Source organism: Telmatherina bonti (genome assembly GCF_933228915.1).
Source record: "Telmatherina bonti genome assembly, chromosome: 15".
Taxonomy (NCBI): domain Eukaryota; kingdom Metazoa; phylum Chordata; class Actinopteri; order Atheriniformes; family Telmatherinidae; genus Telmatherina; species Telmatherina bonti.
In genome coordinates, this window is record NC_136613.1 from 30,741,294 (window position 1) to 30,765,027 (window position 23,734).

A 23,734-nucleotide genomic window follows, 5' to 3' on the forward strand; every position below is an offset into this window, starting at 1 on the left:
ACAAACCCATCTCCCATTTGACAGTCTACCAGTTACCTGAAAAAGAGCTGAGATTTTCCAGTGATTTCTGTTCAGGTAGCCGGCGATATGATTGTTATCATAACAATGCCTCGCTCCAGTGAGTGTCATCAACATGCCAGTTGCCTGGGTGCCAATTTTTTTTTTTGTGGCTCTCCAGACTGCCTCATATGGCCCTCTTCAGGCTAAGGGCTTTGTTCCATCCATGTACTCCAAATGCCGAGACCTCTCATGTCACTGTTCTTGGCTCGATGATTGTATATTTGCTCAGAGAACTGACACTTTATGGTCATTCTGGAGTCTGCCAGATAGCAGGTTCGTTTCAGCATGAGTTTCTCTTCCATGGGGGTATTATTGCCTGATGAGGCTGTTCCATGCCAAGAAGGGTTTTTACAAGGGGAAAGGGCTATCGATTATTACACTTAGGATACAGAGGGTAGTGCGACTAAGCGTTCATCATGTATGAGTGGAAGAGAGAAGGTAGGAGAGTGGATAGCATTGTTTAAGGATTTGCTGGTGGAAGATGTTTGAATGTAGCTATTTAATGATCCAACCTCAAGGCTCATGTCACTTTTAGTTAAAATGTAATCTGCCACGTGAAGCCCGCTAGTCTGCTAAGAGGATCCTAACAGCAAGAAGTATAAAATCTACCTCCTTTTTCTACCAATATTTTAACAACACTGATCTTTAGCTATCGTTGAGCTATCTCTTTCCACTGGTCACAATATTTTACTTTACTGTAGTTGTAAAACATGTGGATAAACATGGAGATGTATTCAGAGTTGCAAAAATGCCAATAAATATAATATAACTAGTTTTCAATATGCATCTTTATCCATCCGGACCGAGTTGTAAGAGAACTTTTAAAGCAGTATTACAGCATTTTTTTCTTCCATAATGTAGAGGGGAGCCAAAAAAGTGAGGAATGTTATAGTTCATGTTATTTCAAATGATGTTACATAGAAAATCCATAGGTTGAAATGTCTTCATGTGAGATGGACACAAAATGTGCAAACATTAGTTTTCATATTACAGATATAATTGCTGTAGTTACATTTAAAATATTTATTGGACTTGTATTTATTTATTAAAAAAAAAACCAAAAAACAATATATATATATATATATATATATATATATATATATATATATATATATATATATATATATATATATATATATATATATATATTTATTTATTTTTTTAAATAAATAAATACAAGTCCAATAAATATTTTAAATGTAACTACAGCAATTATATCTGTAATATGTTTCCTAACAAACAGACCCAGTACAACTGTGTGCTGTCCAGTCAGTCTGATGGTGTATTGGTTCAATGTTATTCTGGGCGGGTCATTGCAGAGATGGCAGTTTACGCAAACTGTCATCTCAGCGCATTTGGTAAAAACTAGTTGAATGGAGTTCAAGCTATTTTTTGTACTAACATGCTAATATTTACGCTGCTGTTGCACTAAGCTAGTTACTAATGTAGATGCTAACATTAGCTTTCATATGACTGTCACTGACATTTCCAGTTGTGTTTTAAGTTTTAAGGTGGCAGATGAAGTTAGGGTTTGGTGGATCCACTGTCCTACACTTTTAGCTCACAGATGTTTATTTGTGCCGCTATGAAGGTTTTATACCCTCCCCAACATGTGACATTGATGTAGCTGTTAAGGTTTTTATTAAGTGTGCATGTGTATAACTGTGTGATTATACATTTGTATTGCGGGATGTGAATCAGATGCAACAAACAGAAAATCAGACCAATCATCACAAAACTGTTAAATAAAAATAAAAGCTTGTTTAAGAGTCACAAATTGCAAGTCTGAGTCAAGTCAGTCTGAGGTCACAGGAAAGGTCTGGAAAGGTCGGGTCTGAAGTCACTGTAGATGTGACTTGGGTCGGACTGTAGTCTGAGTCCCAGACCTGAGTGTCCATCTCTCATATGAGGGAAACATCAGTGTACATGTGAGTGAGTGCTAACTGTGCCCTCAATCCCAAATCAGAGGTAATTGTCTGAGATCAGTTAAGCGTTTGGGGAAAATTGAGGAATTTTATGGTTCAAAAAGGTTAATTAAAATGGTGCTAAACAGATTTCTGACAACCTCTGGTATTTCATCTGAAAGAAAAGAAGTCAGTAACAACTATCAGCATGCACACTGCATATGATCCGAGTCACATAGGGTAATAAAAGTTAGCTTGCCATGCTTTCTCTTTAAAATGATCCTCCTTCAGGCTGCACAGCATGAACTGGGACAAATATAAAAACAAAACCCATACTGTTCATATTTGAACATGAAAGATGAGTGTCTTTGATGCTCATATGCAGCTTCAAATTCCAATTTTGCCTCTGGACTTCAAGTCCCTTTGACTTATCATATTATCCTATCTAATGCTTCATTAAGCATTTTGTAGACGATTAAAACTGCTAAGCCTGGAAGCAGCCAAGAGTCCACATCTGATGCATATTACACTCTGTGATGTTTCTGAACATGGTCTTTCCATATCTCAGTGCTGTTTGTCTGTTTTCTATATAGTGAACTGTAGTCTTGGATACACTCACTGGCCACTTTTAACAGTTACACCAATAGTAAACAAATGCTTGCCAGCACAAATATGTAATTAGTTAATCACATGGTAGCAACTAAATACATTTAATCATGGAGACGTGGTGAAGATGACTTGCTGAAGTTCAAACTGATCATTAGAATGAGGAAGAAAGGAGATTTGAGTGCCTTGAATGGGGTATAGTTGTTGGTATGAATATGTCAGAAACTGCTGATTTACTGGGATTTTCACACAGAACCATCTCTGGGGTTTACAGAGGAAGGTCTGAAGAAGAGAAAATATCCAGCAAGCAGCAGTTGCCTGGACCAGAATGTCTTGTTGATGTCAGAGGTCAGAGGAGAATGGACGGACGTGTTTGTTAGAGGCACCAGGGACTGGGCCAAGATATGCAGAATAGGATCTCTGAACACACAACATGTCCAACCTTAAAACAGAGGGTCTACAGCAGCAGAAGACCACACCGGATGCCACTCGTGTCAGCTAAGAACAGGAAACTGAGGCTACAATTCACACAGACTCACTAAAACTGGATAAAAGAAGATAGAAAACGTTGTTGGTCTGATGAGTTTCAACTTCAGCTCCATATTCATGAAGGCGTGGATTCATCCTGCCTTGTATCCCTCTCAGGCTGCTTGTGAGGAGTATTTTCCTGACACACTTTTGACCTCACATATAGATATACATATAGATAACAACAATGATCAGAATTACATCAGTAAAATAGTAAGAAAGCTCTTTGTTTACAGAATTAGTCTGTTTCATTTCTCTGCATAGCGCAGCCTCATGTCAGAGGTCAGGAAAACTTAAACTCTCCCCTCGAATATATAAATGTTATGTAATGCTGAATTTGGACTAGTATTGATTTGATATCTATTTAAATATATGAACAGTGGTAACATCAGTTCACTCTTTTCTCTCCTGTGTTGGTACCATCACACAGTTACTTTCAGTCACAACTGATCAGTGAAAACAGTATGCCTGTAATACAGAAGAGGCCTTCCTCCTCACCAGTTAAAAATATTATTTCCATATCTGTGGGTGTTGGATGGGACTCATCTGCAGTCATGTTCAGGCAGGTAACAAGTGTCAGGCTTCCTTCCATACAGTTTTTCCTGGTCACACATCGCATCGTGGCCCTGAGATGGACTGGCGTCCTGTCCAGGATGTACCCTGCCTACCCGCCCAATGATGGCACAGGAACAGGCTCCAACGTCCAGCAACCTTTAATTGGACAAAGCAGTTCAGACTGACTGACATTGCATAGTAAAAAGACCAGCACTTTTTCTGGCAGTGGTTTTGATGTTGGGGTGGATTATTTTTTACCTCCTTTTGTTTCAGTTGACAGTCTAGATTCTGTGTCCCTCTGAAGGTATGCTGTTCCCTCATTTAGTGTTTCATTGTTCCAGCTGCTGGATGTTCCAAACCATTAAAAAACCTGATTTGCTCCTGGAGATTGGGATTTTTGGGACTGCTTCTTTATGCCACCAGTTTGCATTGCTGGCTGATTTCTTGTCTTTGACCTTAGCTGTAAACCTGGATTTTCTATTTTTACTTGAGCTTGATCCTGATGTTTGCTTTCAAGTCTAATCTTGCGATAATGCCAATAAACTTTCCCATCATAATTTAAGAGTCTGGAGGTGGGCGGAGAAGATATTATATAAGATTCTCACACAAATGTAAGTTCATTTGGTGAACTTTGGTGAAAAAGTTGGTTACCTGCACATCCAGGTGTTATCGAGATCATTATCATGAGGAATAAAGTTGAACCAATATTACTGGTTCTTGTTTACTGTATTGAGTCTAAATTACCTATCAATGAATTGTGATTCATGTTATTATGTAAAACGTATTCTGTAAGTGTAATAGCAGTCATAATGATCACTGTGGATTTCAACAAGGTTCAAATGTTATTAAACTGTATGACTAAAGAGCAAACACAAACAAGATGGAGGACATTTAGGATGTAATTTGGGATTTAGGTGGGAATATGTCTTGCTGTGTAAATCCACTCAATGTTAGTTCTGCCATGGACAGAGGATCTGTCCTTGATGTACCTACTCCTTTCCCAAGGTCCGCTTTAGCCTCGCTCAACCCCAGACAGGGTTAGGTAGTTATATAAGATAGATGCTTTTTTTTTTCAGCATTAATCCAAATATTTATAAGCAGCAAACTGGGAAAATAACATCATCCTTGCTGTTTTTACTCTGAAATGAATGAGATGGTTCTTGCAGCGAAACATGCTCATCTTTTGCCTCAGCAATGAAATTTCCATCTCCATGTCATTCTGCATTTGGCTGAATGCAAACCAATTTACTTTACAAAAAGCCTTCATGTACACGGGCTGGCTTTTTGTGAGCAATCAGTTCAGGTAGACAAATAGCCCTGAGCTTAGTGTCCCATGCCCATGTGACTATAATTTGATTCTGGATGTCATTTGAGATCCATAACACAACCTGAATCTGATCATATCCCAGGTTTGCCTCTCCAAGACGACACTGTGAGTCAGCCTCGTTGTGCACGAGCAAATATTAAAAGGAAAGAGGAAATAAGTGGAGAAATGTAATGAATACACACCCTTTGATGTGAGGTATCAGATGTTATTACCTTTGCAGAGATGAAGGATCATACTGAGCAGCCATTTTCACCGTTTCCATATGTGTGTGTGTGTGTGTGTGTATATGTATATATGTATCTAAATAGGACCTGATACATACACATACCTACATCTTCATACTACGTTTTTAAAATGCGTTTTATCATTTTGACAGAAAAGGGCAAGTACTGTCATAGCATTGTCTTTATGAATTGCACAGTGTTTGATCAAAGAGGGCATTGTCCTCTGGGAACCATGACTAATAGCACACACTCATTATGACCAAACCAGGACGGGGCTTAGGTTAGAGCTGCTCCAGGGCTGAACAGAGGAACACTTAGTCACTCATGTCTTTGCTTGCTTTTGGTCCTCCAGGTTTTGATGACCGGGACACAGATCTGTTCCTGTGCGACACCAACACATGCAAGTTTGATGGGGAGTGTCTCAGAATTGGGAACATGGTGACATGCATCTGTGATTTTAAGGTAAGAGCTGTGATGATTCCTTTACCGCTATTTTTCCCTTTGAACCAGTGTTTTTGTTTTGTTTTCTTGGTTTTTTCTCAGCTTGAAAACCAACCATCCAATCATAGCTTAGCTTGACATAAAACCACAGACTGCTGAAAAAATGGAGGCTCACCAGTAGAGCAGAAGCCGGCGCAGAGCTACTAAAGCAAGAAATCCCTGCTAGAGTACATAATCTGTTCAAATCTGTATGAAATGATTTGTAAGACAATTTTTGTGCAACTTTGGCTAATTGTAAATATATGTTTGAATCTACACACACATATTAAACACATTTACAAGACAAATATTGGACAAATATTTACATTTGAATAAGATTCTTCACACAGATGATTGTTTAAACATTAGAAGATCATACAAACTGATGACACATGTACACACGTACAGCCTGTTGCACACTGATCAGCTTCTATGTGCATGTCAGTCCAGAAACGTTTCATTCTCTCAGTCAATCCATAAACACATGCTGCATTTAAATGTGGTTGGAACGGTGGGCCAAATCAAATTCATGTATTTCCTTCTGTGGTTCTGGTTCAACTCCTGGCCTGTGGCCCTTTGCTGCAGGTCAGCCTTTCTGCCTTTCTTCCTGTCAAACTATGTTTTAAAGAAAAGCACCCATTGCTTCAAAAACAGAAGAAAAAGTCACCATATTCCCAAGTGGCTGACACACTGCTCCCTTTAGGTTGAGGAATGTTCATAGGTTATGTGCTGTTGGTTTTTAAATGCGCAACATGCATAAGTTGTTCTCTGGAAACAGTTTTAAGTCCTATACTGCTAATGGCAACACAAGTTCCTGTCATAAAATACAGAATTTTCCCAGTGTGTCACTATGGTGTTATGAGTTCGATCAACTCTTTCTGACCAGGGTGCTGCAGGTCAATCTGAAAATAATGCCTTCATTTCATGAATACACTATTTTGTCCAGATAGATTTGAAGTATGTCGTGCTACTGTTGCTACAGGGTGGGGGTCTTCCATGGTGTTGAAGATGGTGTTGGTGTGAAATTGAAAATATGAAGGAACTTCTCTTAATTCTAATAAATAAAACCTTATTATAGAGCTCTTCCTTTTGTCAGCAATGTGTAGCATTGACTTATCGAGGCAGGAGGCTCTCATGGTCTCCTTTGGTCTTTGGGTTGCAATGTTGGACCTTTGTTAGTGATGCTAACCTGCAGATCTTTGTCTGCACTGGGATCTTAAAAGTTCAGAGCCCAAATAAATTCTTTGGGTTTCTTGTTGTATTTTGTTCCTGAGCACCTTTAAGAGTGTGAGGTTATCTAGTGTACTTTGGGATGCTTCCATCATGACAGGGTTATGCTTGGTGTGCAACAATGTTTAGGTGAGGAAGCTGATCACTGTATTCATCCCCAGATGATGGGGTAGTGTTGTTGCTCATCAGTGATTTGTTACCAATATAATACTCTTAGAACAAATATAATTACAAGGACTGATGTATGTTATCTGGATTAAAACTGGTATTAGTCACAAAGGGAGGTATTGCCTAGTTTGAAGCTCCCTGTGGATCTGTGTCATAATCCTAAATTACAGCACAATCTCTATGTTCATAAACAAGGCTGTTAAATACGCCACTAAAGATTTGTTAATGAAATAAATCCAGGACATTTTGCTCTTCTTGATAATGACTCATAGTTAACTTTACAACCAAACCTATAATAAAAAAGGAGCAAGCCAGTTAGCCGAGAATTGATTTTGATATAACGTTTGCAAGCTTTGCAGATGAAGAGCCCCAGATAAATGAAGCCACTGATATTTAAAGACGTAGTGCGTACTCCCATCCGTCGCTTTTATCAGCGCGTCATCAGCGCGAGCGGGCAGTAGGCAGGCTGACACTCGATTGGCCAGCTTTTATCTCAATTTCGTACTTCCCTGGGAGCAAACGTTAACAGAAGCCTGTAGATAAATGACATTACAGCTCCATTTCTCTTCAGGAGATCTCACACTGATACGACTGTCATGTGCACTGAGACGCTCTCTGTGCTCTCAGGAAAGAGCAGGTCACACCACAATTTCTGGCTGGATACCGTGAGTCTGAGGTTAACTCGGCTATGCATCCTCCATTTGCGTGTGGGGGGAGTGCTAATGTCACCGTCTTTATTTCATCGGGCAGCATAAACATGACCTTCCCAGCCTTGCAAGTGTTGCAATGCCCTGAAGTAATCAATCACTCCCAATCAGTGTCAGATAAATGGCTTAAAGATTTTTCTCCAGTTGACAGTTTATTCAGGACAGTCAGAGGAGACGTGAAAGTAGTCAAAATTTCCATTTACCATGGATTCCTTGGTTCTAACTGAGTCTATGGATGCATGCACACATCCTTCCTCAAACACACATACAAACCAAGATAAATAAATAAAAAATCCAGAGGAAGAGGCATGCAAGGGTCTTTGTGAAGAGGAAGTGAGTTTGATGCGGTTGAATCAATGGACACTATTCATTGCCAAGATGCATTAGAGTCCCCACACACCGACTCTTGAAAGAACCAAGACTTTCTTTCGCTACACAGACTCAAACTGCTGCAAAGCAACGTGCACCTAAAATGACTTGTTTGTACTACGATAGCCTGACTAATCACTCAACATTTCCTTATAATTCATTTCACAATAGCTGCTGGGAAAAGCTATTCTTATCGGTTTGGTTATGCTAATGTCAGGTCACATTGCTGATTCCCAAAGGTGTCGTCCACTCTAAAAATATGTACGCTCACGGCACCGTGAAACACTTCAGATAAAACTGTCCACCGACGGTAAACAGCACATTTAATTGCGCTCAGTATTGATGTTTTGTAATTTATAATAAGAAGGATTTCTTCTAACTGCACATAAAACTCACACCTGTGTTTTACTTGAACATGGATAGAAGACATGAATAATGCAGGTGAATGCAGTTTAAACAGAGGATCTTACTGAAATGGAGGAAAAATACATATTTTACAATACATATACAGATATTAAAAACAGTTGCTTTTTGGGGCAAATATTGTTATGCCATCAAAATGTAATTAATCAAGAATAATTAATTACAAATCACCTTATTGAATACATTTTTTAAATTGATTCCTAGTCCTATTGTTTAATGTTTGGTTGATATTTACAGTTTCAGTCAGTGTTTCTGAATAGCTGATGTCTGTATTGATGCATCAGTGTAGATATTGTTACACCCCTGTTTGCTATTGGGGAGGTGCCACTGATGCAGACTTGTATTTATGATACTTTTGTAGCTTCTCATCTTTGTAGCTATTGATTTTTCTGTGAGGGTCTTCACCAGAGTTGTAAATGGGAGAAGCACCTTTCTTTCCTTTCTCCCTGCTTCAGGATCCCTGAAATAATTATTTACACATAATTCCCTTACATAGTTCTGCTGCTATATGAATAGACTGCTATGTGAAGCAAAAAGCAGCTCAGATTTCATTGAATTTATTGAGTTTTTACAATTGTTCTGAATTTTCAGCAAAACCTTCATGACAAGTTTTATGGTCAGAGAACTTGATGCCTTTTTCTTCTGGCTATTTGGGAGAAACAGAAATGTCTAAAGATTTCAGATAATGCTCCTGTAAAAAGTCACAGTGTAGCGTGTGTGCATGTGTGTGTGTGTGTGTGTGTGTGTGTGTGCCAAAATGGGACATTCTAGTCCTGCTTGTTATTTTAACTTGCCGTTATTGTTGGAGACTGACACTGGCAGCATAAATGTTCATACTCGTACAGCCTGACAAACCCCATTACAGTTTAACTGGAGAAGGGAAAGCGGATGTTTGAGGCAATATTTGCCCATTAAAAGTTTGAAATGGATTGTGTGTAACCAAGTGACATCTCGCAGTCACTCACAATTCGCAACAAAGACTAAAGTGTCATGTTTTAATGCAACTAAATCATGTAAAAAGGCTTGTTTGGAAGCAGTTAGCGTTAATGTGGTCAGTTTTTCTTTTTTCAATTATTCTATATCTTAAAATCATGCTTAGAAGCCTGAAAACCATGTCTCATGTTGAATTTTACTCATTTGTTTATTGGTTGGTTGGTTCCTTCATTCCTTTGTTCATTCGGTCGTTTGTTAGTTCACCATGTAGTCCAAATCAGGGTTGCATGGCCCTGAACTGGACCACTTATGACACAAATGATCGCTCCAGTTGAAATTCATCACCACCCAGGTGAAACTGAACACACGGGACGCAACAAATGGCAGCGACAACAGCAGCATCGGCCCTCATGTCACTTGTTTCCAAGATTTGGTTATTTATGATATTGGAGGGAATTTTGACATTTTCAAAACAGTTCAGATAAATGACACATCAAAAATGAAGAGTCAGAAGATTTTTCTCGAATTGACAGAAATCTTGCGGTTGACTCTACTGTACAAAAGAAAAAGAAAACCCTGGATTTGTTCTGTTTTACAAACATGTAATGGCAAACCTGGAGGCTGATCTAGATGAATTTAGAGCTTACTTGATCAGTCGATGAAACCTGTTTGACTGTAGCGCCATGTGAAAGGGGAAGTTGCACTTCATACCCAATCTGAAACAATTCTCTGATATATCAATTAAACTTTGGAGCCCTGCTTTAGTAAATGTGCTCTATGGTTTGAGTGCAGCTGCTTCTCTCTCCGCCCCTCTGACAGCACTGCTCAGGCGACGCTCCGTTCCATGCAGCTCCTTTTTCCTCTGATTCTGGTTTATGTGGGGAAGCCTCTTCCATCCGGCTGGCCACACCTCTTACTACTTCCTCACGACTGAAGACGGGTGGGGAGAGCAGACCCCACACAGACATGGGCAATACTGAAGGGCGGCAGAAAGAAAAACTTCATAGTTCCTCACGTCATAAATTGAGATTTTAAAACGAGTTGTTTAGATGCTTAATTTCAAAGTCTGCTAAAAACTAATTAGTCCTGGAGTTTTTTTTTCATAGGAGGTTTTTTGTCTGTTCGTAACTTAAAACACCACATAAGACAATTCTTAGCAAGTGAATATTGCATGCTATATCCCCCATTAAAAAATTATCAGCTTTCTTGTGTTGTATCTCAAGCTCCTGCGTGCATGTCTACATACACGAGTGGGAAATGTCACTTTCACAAATGTTACCTGTTGCCTGACTGGAGGAAGACAAGCAGGTTTTGCCTCATTGTGCAAGTTCCATAAGAAAGGAGTGATGTTTACCTCCATGTGTCGAGCTTCTTCACCCCCTCTTTTAAGAAAATACATACCAACAAACCAAAACACTGTATTTCCATACAATTTTTAAAATGTTTTTTCTTTAATTTGTTCACCAGCATTGATATAAACTTCCTTAATCTCATAATAAAATAACAGCTACTGGTTTATAATGCAGAGTTGATTAAATCCATATTGTGATATTGTTGCTTTTGTTTTTTCATTAACTGAATAAACTCCTCAGAAGATGTTTCCTCTGAGATTAAAAACATTTTCAGGAAACTAAGCTAGGCTAGCCGACTTGGCTTAACATGTGATGGGTGGCATGACCTCAATGAATGACAACAGTTTTATTATTGTGACCTAAATTCACATGTTATTCTAAAGTTTCTTTTTAGTCAGAAGAAATACATACATTACTGACTAAAGCGGAGGAATAAGTAACTGGACTTCAACCCAGGAGACAAACATTCATGTCAAGATTTTTAGATTCTGTTTATTTTCCATTCGCTGTTAGCTAGCGTGTTGTAGCATGGCTCTTTGGCTACAGAAAAAAATAGAGAAAGTATAAGAGAAAAAAAAGGGCTTTAGTTTTGATTAACAGCTTAACAACTTAAACAAGCAGATGCAATGAGAAAACAGCATGGTGGGAACCCCTTGAATGAGTCACCATGCACTTTCTTAAACCTACACAGGTGCAGCTAATATGCTATATGCATTCGATGGTGGTGTGCAGCCAAATGTGTCACTTCTGTTTTCAGGCTGCTTGGTCGGTTTGACAAGTTGTGTCTCTGAGGAAAAAACAAGATTAGAATTTCATCTGAAAGAGAACAATAAGATGACTCTTCATATCAATGTGACTCAGAGAAGCTTAAACTGATGAGTAGGATGACTGCAAGATAACTGCTTCATCCTCACACTTTGAGACTTTTGACATTTCCTCATTGATCTGCACCACACAGCCCAGATAATTTTCTTTCATATCCTCACAGCCTTGTTTAAAACTGAGATTGACAACGCTGTCAGGACAGTTGTGACAGATGTGAACACAGACAGCAGTATTATTACACCAGTATCAGCTACATGCTGATAATGGCTAAGAGGAGATGAGCATACAACACTGATGATGTTTTTTTCAGCACTGGTGCAGGACATGATCCCTAAATCATCCAATAACATCAATGACAAGTTGAATGTAAAAGAAAAAAGGGGGGTTGACATTGAACATGCATGTTAACTAATCCATGGTGACAAAAATCCAGTTACAGATCCTGAACTGTGAAATGGGTGTTTGACACCACATGCACTCAAGGTTTTTACTGAATATTGTTTTCAGACTCAGACTGGCAATATTTTTAGAATTGCTTCCAGTGTTTACATTTTAGTCTCTTTCTGATTAGGTTAAGAATACACATCCACATGGACAGGTTTAGGTTTAGGAAACCCATCTACATGGACAGGTTTAGGTTTAGGAAACACATCCACATTGACAGGTTTAGGTTTAGGAAACAGATCCACATGGACAGGTTTAGGTTTAGTAAACACATTTACATGGACAGGTTTAGAAAACACATCCACATGGACAGGTTTAGGTTTAGGAAACACATCTACATGGACAGGTTTAGAAAACACATCCACATGGACAGATTTAGGTTTAGGAAACACATCTACATGGACAGGTTTAGGTTTAGGAAACACATCCACATTGACAGGTTTAGGTTTAGGAAACAGATCCACATGGACAGGTTTAGGTTTAGTAAACACATCTACATGGACAGGTTTAGAAAACACATCCACATGGACAGGTTTAGGTTTAGGAAACACATCCACATGAACAGGTTTAGGTTTAGGAAAAGTTTACCTGATAATTGATATTGCTAAATTATTCTTTTTCTTTGGTATGATGTGTGCTGCCTTTCTCATGGCGAGGTTCAGCCGATTAAGATTTCATGATCTTTAATCTAATGGAATAAATGTATAAAAACAAAAACAAAAAAGAAAAGAAGAAAAATAAAATAAAAATTTCAAAAGGATTATATATTTATTTCTATTCTTTTGTTATAACTTATTCAAACTTTATATACAATAATTACCTCAAAAACAAATTTGAAAGATAAATTAAAATAAAATTGTTTCCAATATCAAGGCTAAATTAAATCAGATATTTATACAACAATATGTAAATAGGACAATTGCATTTTTGATTCAAGTCTAAATATTTTGCATAAACAGTGTTTTTCCTCTTCATGCATCATTCTCCACACAATCAGCATCTTTTTATGCATTCCCCCTGCAAAGTATTTTACTGACACTTTAGGACAATGTTGGTTCTCGTTTGGCCTTCAGTTTGCTCCCTGCTGGTTGTTTGATGTGGTTACCATTCACTGTAATGCCTGACCTCAAATTGCTCTCCTACTTTTCACTGCCGGAAGCCGTCTAATGTTCGCCTTGTGATGGCCTGAACGCTGAAGCTCACAGCACATCAAAGAGGGATGTGAGCTAATGTGGGTTCATATGCTGTTGATGGGTGGGTGGAAGGGCAGCACGTCCTTCATATTGCACTAAACAAGAACGTGTGAAAACATTTTGATACACGCTTTGCAAAATCCCACATTTGCTCACACACGCAGTAACAAATTGCATTTGTTTTGCCTTCTCCCACTCTCCCTCCTCCAGCCTCTTCTCCTCATCCCGCCATTCACTCACATCTCAGTCTCTGCTCAAACATCTAAAGATAAGGAATGTGAAATTATGAAATACTTGCGATTACACAGAAATACTCACATTCATAGGGAGCCAGGTGGAATGGATGACTTCTGATGCAGACCCCATTCCATATATTTGCATTCATTTATCATCTTGTTATCAAGGGCTGTGTGAACCGACTGGAGTTTTTGAATAAAGCTGAATTTATTTTCACATGCAGGTCAGTATTAATAACTTCACTGAGTCTGGAGACGTAAAGAACTGAACAAAGATGTAATATAAAAGAGATGAAAGCGACATTAAGGTAAATATCAATCTGATTTTTTTCTGATAATTCATCAGACTTACGTGTCAGACTAGACATTGGTATTGTCCCATAGAGGTCTGTACTTGTGGCAAATGTTTATTTATAATATCACGTGTCTTGAGCAGCTGGGAAACCTAAATAAGCAAAAGTTTCCAATAAAAGATATTGTATTAAGGATTTGACTGCAGGGTTTTTGTTACGGCTAAAAAGAGCTGTGAGCACATTGGTTTCATGTTGTCCAGACAAGAAGGCAGCTTGACTTATCTGTAAACCACAGGCCAATCATCAACATCACACAGATGTTTAATAAACACATTATGTAAGAATTGCATAAACTCAATGAAACCTTGAAGGAGAATGTGCCTATTTTGATACATAAATGCAAACATAGTGATAAACTGATGTTACTTAGTATGTCATCATCATCTGAAAAAAGAAAATCCACATTTGAACATTTTAACCTATTAAAATTGCATACAATTTGTCTTACTAGAGGTTAGGGAAATTTTTTACATCATTATTATTGTAACTTTAATAGAAAAACATGTTCAGATGATTATGGTCCATCTTTTACAGGCTCTGTACAAAACAAAAATGTCATTTGAAGTTTGTTCAATATGATGTAAAGGGCAGGTAAACACTGGAGATTGGCATGTCACGACTTTGATTGAATTTCAATTAGTTATGTAGACCAAGTTACAAGTCCTGCCATGACCCTGCGTGTCCACCTGCCTCTCCATCTCCTCCTCTGCATGAGCTGCCAGACTCCTGATGTATGAAGATGAAAGAAATAATTGTCATCTTCAATGTGTTATAAGGTGGCACTTATAGTAGTGACTGCTAGTTGCAGACAGAGATTACAGAGAAGACTGATCTCTGAAGATGATAAGGACAACTCTGGGTCTTCTGGACATTGGAAGGGACACAATTCTGCCATGCGAAGAACTAGAGTCACACCTACAAATGATGACCAGATGTGGTCTCCTTTCTATAAAGGACAGATTTGTTCATTGTTTCATTGGCTGGAAATACTTTGATATGAAGCTGGAATATTATTTTATTCTTTGTTAAAGTCTATATAGATGTATATATAATATGTGCATTAAATCCATTCCATATAAATCAAATGCAAAGCCATTGAAACTTATAATCTCCCCTTTCACTTTCATTGTTTTACTGTTAAAACAACTGATTGACATTTATCATTGAACATGCATGTTATGTTAATCATGTGACGCGATCCATGGTGTCAAAAATCAGTTACAGATCCTGAACTGTAACATAACCTGAGAGGCTACACAGGAGTCACCTGCATGATGGATGATGTTGCCAAGCAGAAGTGTGATTTAGACTTCTGTCTAGCATTGACCTGCAGAAGATCATCAAACTAAGACCGAATCACATCCGCAGCAACACACTTGCAGCTGAAGGTAGATTTTCTAGATTTGAAATCAGAGCACATCTCCGCTGATCTGACTTATTCAGGGTGCAACATTCATATCAATGAATCACTTTTAGTTATTTGATCTGAAAGGAGGAGAAATAGTTTCATATTGATCACTGGCTCGAAATGGATCTAAATGATATTGTGGCAGAATATGTAATAGTAGCAAACACTGAATCTGAATCGATATGATGTCATATTGTAATCAAACTGTAGCACAGGTTGAGGCTCAGCATGTTTTCTTTTTCTTTTTCTTTTTCTTTTTATTAAGGTCTGGATTTCTGTTAATAAAAACAAAACCTAAGTTGATCTTTTCAGACGTTGCAACAAACCAGAATTGATGGACAGATTTGAAAAGAGTAAAATAGACTATCAATAGATAGTTGTATTAATTATGTTGCTGGTAGGAAAAATTAAGTAGTTGGGAAATCTTAGCTTTGTGTTGCTGTAAATAGCACAACCAGTTACCAGTTTTTTTTACAAAAAATTCCCATTTTTTTCTCTTTCTATTTGAATTTATTTAATTGGAATCATTTATGAATCTCTTCGTCTCAAGCCTGACAACTCACAGTGGAAGCTGTTCAAAACTGGCAGCGGTTCTCAGTCATGGGGAGTTTTTTCTCACATAGTGTTACATAAAAACTGAAACTAGAAAATTTGATTAGACCAACGACATTTCAGCTCAGCAGATTAATTGAGTTTTTCTTCCTTTGTTTTGCTAAACCTGAAGCTCCAATTCCTTCAAATGCTTTAATTTGCCAATGCAGACGTTATCCTGTCACACGTCTTTCTCAAAGTCGCAAGAAGTAACAAGTACACACAGGAAATGCTTCTTTTGTGAGAGCTTCAAATTATGCCCAGTTAGCGCTAAAACTCCTGAAATTATTTTCTACCATGTGCTCTGGTTGCAGATTGAATCTGTCCATCCCCCTCCCCATGTTGAGGTTTTGAGATATTCATCTGCTCCAACTGGGCGGTGTATGGGAGTTTGTCATCATGAGCCTTTTTTTTTTTACCCATTCTAAATGCTTTAAAATGCTTCATATTGAAAAGGGTTTTTTGAAGTTCTTTAGATTTTCCTGATAAGTTTCTATAAAGGTCATTACGTTTTTTTAATAGGAATATTTGGAGAAGTGGAATTTCATTGCCGCTGAATTATTATGATGGGAAGAATATCTCATCAAAAGTAGTGAAGGCAGATCGGCAGGGCCAAGGACCACTTCTAAGAAAATATTTATTCTTGTTGTAATTCCTCAGTGCTTTTGCATCCACCTCTTATTGGCTTTGCGGTGCAGCTCAGCCACCTTTAGTCTTCCTGAAAAAAATGTACCAATTAAAACCAGTTAGACAAGTCACCACAGGATGCAAGCCTCTTAGAAAACCTTTAATAAATATTAAAAGACTGAGTAATAATGAAAAAATCTCTCTTTTTTTATTCAGTTGCACATCAACAAAGCTTTTGAAGTAATTTGCTTATGTAGGATGTGTTCCTGTGCATTATTTACCAACAGGAATTCTTTTCAAATACGTCTTAAAGGTTCTGTAAGCATGGATAAGCTGCCGTGTGCTAAGCTTTACAGCGGCTCTACGATTCCTTTATGAAACTCCATTCATCCAAACAGTTGGCCAGGAACAATGTTTGCTATTTATACATATTTATCAGGCAGGAGAAAAGCCACCATACTTGGCTTGGAGCTGCCAGCTACAGTTTGACACCAGCGGAGGAAGATGCTGGTCTGGGAAGGGATTGTGTCAGGCATCTCTCCTGAAAAACGAAGCATCTGTGTCAGCTCCTCTGTGGCTCTGGCTAGCCTGTCAGACACTATTACAGAGGAGACTGTCTCTGGCGATTCAGCTGGGGAGACTCCACAGGGACTGGAGAGCTAGGTCCTAATCAAGAGAGGACTGCCAAGCGGTTAAAGAGCAGAAGCGCAAGCCAGCCGCATCCCAGTCTCCCTCTATCTCTCTCCATCTTTCTGTTGTCACAGCAACTTCCATCCCCTCCACAAAACTGTTGCTGTCTCTCTCTCTCTCTCTTTCCCTCGTCTCATGTCCGAGTAACTCACCCTCCCTCATTTCTGTCCTCTGCTGCTCCCTCTTTGTCTTTTCCTCCATTGTAAGTACTTGACCGGTGTACATAAACAAGGCAAGGCATCATGGGAAAAGAGTTTGTCACTTACACAGACAGTGGTTGACACTCCTCCGTCCAGGAGGTCTGTGGAATACAACAGTGTCAGGCACAGAACAAATTTGTCACTCCGAGGCTGCTCCTCAGGGCTTCATTGTTGATTTTTTCCCCTTCCTAGTCTCCTTATCTGACCTTGACTGCTTCCATTAGTCTTCGGTTGTCGTGTGGTACGACTTTTCTCTGCTAAAGTCTCTCTATAACAAAATGAAACCTCACTATGCCTGTAGATCTCTGAATTTATCTGCTGCTTTGCTTGGTCTTATTGATTATTTGACTTCGACTTTAGTGGAGCCCATGTTGCCACGGAGAGGTTGATAAGAATTTGAACTGAAGGGAAATTGACCTAAACTCTGACAGTGACCATTATCTCATCCACACCAATCACATCAGGCCTTGTCTAACTTTGTGAGCCATCATCAGGAGGTTTGTTTTTCCCTCCATATGAATGACTGGCAGCTTCCTGGAAAGACAGTAATAGTTGCCAGTGATCGGAGCTGGGAATGACGGCACACTGGCGTTACCAGTGTTTTAATTGGAAGGCAAACAGTAGGAGACACATACTAACAGACGTTATCAGCTTCTATTATTTTTAGCTGTCACAGTTTTAGGTTTTGATATTGATTCCTGATGAGGTTTTGCAATCAAAGTAGAGTGAACATTCCAGCTGACTGCGCCAACTGGGAAACTGGAAAATTCTTTCCCATTGGTTCAAATGGGGCCTTGCGATGGACTGGCGAGCTGTCCAGGGTGTACCCTGCCTTTCGCCCAAAGACTGCTGGGATAGGCTCCAGCTTCACCGCGAGCCTGAATTGGACTAAGCAGTTAGGATAATGAATGAATGAATGAATAGTTTAAATGGAACACACCAGAAGGTTTCAGCACCCCAAAAGTTAAAAAAAAGAAACACTTATTATTGTTTAAGATCATTTGGCAGCTTTGCTTGAGAAATTAGCCGATATTCATTTGACTCCTGTAGCCTGCAGAACAAGCCCAAATCATGGCGGATCCACCCTCATGCTCAACTGTCAGCAAAACCAAGAAGGCAGACAATATTAAGTCTTCCAAAACACATTTAGCTTGTTTCATTGGTTTTTGAAAACCTCTGCATATGATGTTCACAGGAAGGTAAAGAAAAGCTTCTACTGACTTGTGTAATCTTACAAATAAACTTGGCCATTGCTCTAGTCAAGAGGTGCCTTACAGCTCCTGAGGATGCCACCCATCCATCCATTTTCTTAACCTCTTCGTCCAATTCATGGTTGCGGGAAGCTGGAGTATATCCCAGCAACCACTGGGTAAGAAGCAGGGTACACCCTGGACAGGTCACCAGGGCTCATGAGGATGTTATTCTTCATTTTCATATTCATTCATTCATTCATTTTCCAAACCGCTTATTCCAATTCAGGGTCGCGGGGAAGCTGGAGCCTATCCCAGCCGGCTTTGGGCGACATTAAATGGTTTACAGAAATCTAATTTTAAGCAATAACAATGATCAGTCTGAAGCCTTTAATCACTTAAATTTATACAAAAGGCAGAATATTCTTCTTTACATAGGCAAAAAAAACAACATAAAAAACATGTTGCTGCACAACATAAACTCTTAATTATATATTTAAAATAACAGAATTTAAATAAGCCTTTAACCAATCTTTATCTGTATGATAGATTCAAATAATTAATGCTATCAGTCAGAAATGCTCCTGCTGTCCTTATAAATTATTCAACAAATGACCAAGCAAATCTAAAAAAAGGCAATTATTCTGCACAGCTTGAAAGCTTCACAGGAAGACATAAATATGCAGGGAGCTTTAAGCAAAGGCCACCCCGCTGTTTTTTCAGCACAAAGGTCTGGATCCTAGAGCGGTAGGTGCGTTTAACCCTTTTTCTATTCTGAATTGTCTTTATCCAACAAAGCATCTGTAATTTCAAATGTCGCTTTTTTTTTTCTATAAAGTGAATAAAACAGCATGAAAAGGCTGAAATGTAAACGGATTGGTTAAAACCTGTTGACCTGCATCGCGGGATGACCACTGATATGATTCTGCTTTTGTTAAAAACTGCACTTGTTGTGTTTTGAAAGGACCCTCTGCTTCAAGAATGCAGCGTTAGAAATCAATCATGTTTGACGAAGACACACAGACGAGTCTCGGACGTAAGCGTCTGTCTCTTGTCAGGAGCCACAGGTGCTCTCTGCCACCACCATAGGCACTTAGACGTCTCTGTCAGAGCTGATAAAGCTGCAGCTTTGATAAGTGTGAGAAGCGGAGAATGTCCGAGGGGGCTGCGGCGAGGGGGTTGGAGGGTGAGGGGCGTGTCAGCAACTGAGAACAAGGCCTGTTGAAAGCAAATGTGGTGCTGAGTCCGGGGTGAGCAGGCGGAGGGTTTCAGCAGAAGTGGAACGTGCTGGGCGGTGCCTTCTCCATCCTCTGAGGCTAGCCCTAGTTTCATGGAGATGTTTATTATTGATAGAGGTGGATGATAGCCTTGGGATGAATTGCATAATCTAGGGCCGCCTCTAATGGATACAGGAAATGGATCAGGCTATCAGTCAGGTCTCCATGGATGATGGATGTGTCTGCGTTTGTACATGTCTCTCATTCTGTGAGCATGCATGTGAGTGTATCTGTGCACGGTGAGCCTGGGCAGTAATGTGGTGCAGTGTCATCAACAAAATGTTCTATTTTGTGCTGTTTGGATGCGATGACTGAAAAACAGGCTGAAAATATGATAGGAATGTATTTTCTTCTGTATAACTGAAATAACTTAATTTTAATCAAGTTATTAACACAGATTTTATTTTGAATCAATCACATGTACTTGGGAGAACAAAAGGTAAAGTAAATAAGATGAGGATGTAAAATAATTATTGTGATATGGGCAGGGCATTAAGAGGAGGGTACATAATGCCATAGCTTCTATTCAAATATGATGATTAAATGTGAATTATTATAAACAACGTTGTACTTAAATTACTCAGTAGGTCTCTATCATTAATAAGTCTTTAAGCCCAATGGTAAAGTTGATTAATCCTGAAGGGAATGACTTGGAGGGTGGCGAGGTATTGGAAGCATATGACAGGAAAAAGACAGGAACAATCACAACCTTCGTGACAGAAGTTGTTACCTTACTGTCAGGTCCCAAATCATTTGTCACCTGCTGCCGCCATTAATTGTTTATGAGAGAGTAAGATGGAAGAAGGTCCTCTTGTTTTGGACCTCATTTCTCTGCCTCGAGTCGGGTCATTCATTATTGAAACTCTGGGATTCATATTTTCAGCAACAGGAAGCACAGAACCTGGACACCTTGCAGTTCCTGAGTTGATCACGAACTCCTCTGTAAACCAAAGTAGAGTTAAATATGAGGCTGTTTGTTTGAGAGTAAATTTGGCTGAAGTTGGTTCATGCAACAAGACAGGAATCCCAAACACAGCAGCAAATCATCGCAGCGGTCCAGTCCAAGCCTGACCTCAGCCTGATTGAAATGCTCTGACCTGAAGACATCTGCAAATGAATCAAAGTGTCCAAATCTCAATTAATTGAAGCGTCAGTGTGAAGAAAAAATGGTTCAAAATGTCCCCATAATGACATGAGACAAGTACTTTAAGTAATTGCTACTCAGGGTGGTCGTTAGGTTTGGAGTTAGCTTTTCATGCACTGCTTCTGCTGGCAGTCTGCTGTGGAAACAGTCCAGCTTCATCCGCGTCACAAGGAAAACCCTGAGTGAAAATACAAATGGCTTTTGCTAAGAACTGTGGAGTCATTTGCAACTTAAACAGGTTTTAAACTTTGTTGTAAACATTAGTGGAACTGGCTGCATTGTAGCTCACTGAGATTTTAGTCGTGCTGAGGTTGACTCATGAGTTCTGACAGATCGTGTTCACTGAATGGATTTTGGGCCAAAGCCAGGAAAAGTTATCCACAGTTTATTCCACATAAGACTGCTGAGTGAGTCAGTACTGAGAAATGCCCGTAAGCAAGACTGTGAGATATGCAGGCGTATATCCTGGTTGGGTGACGAGTTGATTATTATCATGCATTTTGAAATGTAAGCGGCTCATTAAACACACGGTAGATCAATGCATGTTGTTACTGATGAAACATACGATTAGTTCGAATTTAGGTTGACATAAAAAAAGCCAATATTGAAAAGAAAAAGGTGATTTGCCGCTATAACAAGTGGGAACACTAAGGAAAACCAGAGAAATGCTACGTGGTCTTCATATTGGATCAAGTGCCCTGACTGCAGACAGCTGTGTGGGTGGAGATCATCAAAGAAGGTATTGATAACACCTGATACATACAGACCAAGGAGGCCTCTGGGTACGTCTGTAAACTGAAATATAATGTCCTCTTTTAAAGGCTTTCAGAAAATGGATGAGTGATGTTGCAGAATGGAATACCTCAAACATTAAATATAATGAGTCCCTGAAACCAAACAGCGTTGTCTTTGTTAGCGACGTCTCTATCTGACATAAAACAATCAGAGAAACAAGTCAAATATCTGTGTATTAATGTCAAATGGCTCAATAAGTTGTGAAATAAATCAACACTGACTTTTTCTGAGTCTGTTAAATGTCAGATCGCTAATTATTTTGGTCAGGGCAGTCTGTGTGCTGTAATTAATTCTGCGAGCTGACAGAACGTATGAAGCTGTGACAGATCCTTCCTCAGCAAGGAAGTTGTTGATTTAATTAAAACCTCGTCACTCGACTGAAGGAAAGATGGAGAACCGAATATATATGTCACGATGTCTCTTTCTCTTTTTATTGTTTTTTAAAAGCAAAGGATTTCATTGGTTCTGTCCAGAAGGCTTGATGTATTTATGATTTATACCAACTTGTATGTGAATTTCTGCCATAGTGGCATTGCTGTCATGAGAGGCTAAATGTGGCCACAAAAGGCTTTGGGGTAAAATAATGTAAACCAGGAGCTGGTTGATGCTGCAGCCCTGCAGAAAGCAGCTCCACATGCTGAATGTGCAGCATTGCTGTAGGTAACTATTGATTCTGTGTGTTTGCCATGTTTCCATTTTCTTTTTAATGCTCTGCTGCTCTTTTCAGGACTTTTTTTTTTTAAACCTGTTTGATTCCTTTAATATTAAACCTCATGTCTATTAAAGTGCCTTTTCAAAGGTAGTGATTGATGGATCTATGCGATTGTCAATTATCAATCATTTATGCAGCATCCCCAGGTACGTGGAGTGAGATTAGAAAAGATTAGGTTAACTTTACTGTCCTGAAGGGAAAGACACCACTGTGACATAAAGCTTTATTGGTTGCAATTCTCTTTATATAAAAAAATTTTTTAAATCACAAAGGACATTGATCGCAACACAGAATTAGATGATGAAGCTCATTATATGTTTTGCAGAGGTAAACTAAATTACATGAATTCTAATATATATAAAAATACCTTTATAAACAGTTGATACTTATTTAGTTTTGTGGGTAAAGTAAAAACTAAAATGAAAACAAAATGCATCACAGAACACATAAATGTTTATAGTGTTGTTGAATATCAATGATTTTACCCAGAAAGGAGCTGATTGCTGGTCCAACACCAGAAACTCCATTCCACACCCACTTCTTCAGCTACGTCTAGCTAGTATGTGGTTGGACCCATTTTTCATGCAGAACTGCCTTCATAGATTCAACAAGGTGTTGGAAGCGTTCCTCAGAGATTTTGCTCCAGTTCTACTGAGATCTGGTGGCTGTGGAGGTCATTGGTGTACAGTAACTCATTGTCATGTTCAGAAAAGCAGTTGGAGATGATTTGAGCTTTGTGACATGGTGCATCATCCTGCTGGAAGTAGTCCAAAGTGTGCCAATAAACTATGCCCCACTATTTCATCATCACCAGCCTGAGCCGTTTATACAAGTCAAGATGGATTCAGGCTTTCATGTTGTGTCCAATCGGACACTTGGTCCATTTTCAAGGGGCTTCGCTATCCATCTTGTGACACAGAAAACACTGCAGTTCCATGGAAATTGTGGTGTCTTCTACCTGAACCTGGAAGTGAGAATATATCAGTTCTCAGTAGGACTTGGAGAGTCTGAGAACCCTAACCTCTCTGAGCCCAGCCTAGACCTCCAACACGGCTGTCCTGAGCATAAAAACGGGTAGTAAATGTAGCATATAAACACTTTTTCAGAACTTCTGTCCATTTGGGCTTCAAGTCACCTTCACACAGTATCGTCCAACATCTATCAGTGAACATGTTGCATGTTT

At 39.1% G+C, this 23,734-nt stretch overlaps 1 protein-coding gene across 1 annotated transcript in view; it reads left to right on the top strand.

Moving 5' to 3' along the window:
* LOC306766327 (tomoregulin-2-like) overlaps positions 1-23,734 on the top strand; it is a gene marked incomplete at both ends in the record, with an annotated part of 156,224 nt that overhangs the window by 12,436 nt on the left and 120,054 nt on the right. Inside the window, one exon of the mRNA XM_079254019.1 lies at positions 5,557-5,666. Coding sequence (XP_079110145.1) covers positions 5,557-5,666 — 110 coding nt within the window. The remainder of the gene's footprint in view (positions 1-5,556; positions 5,667-23,734) is intronic.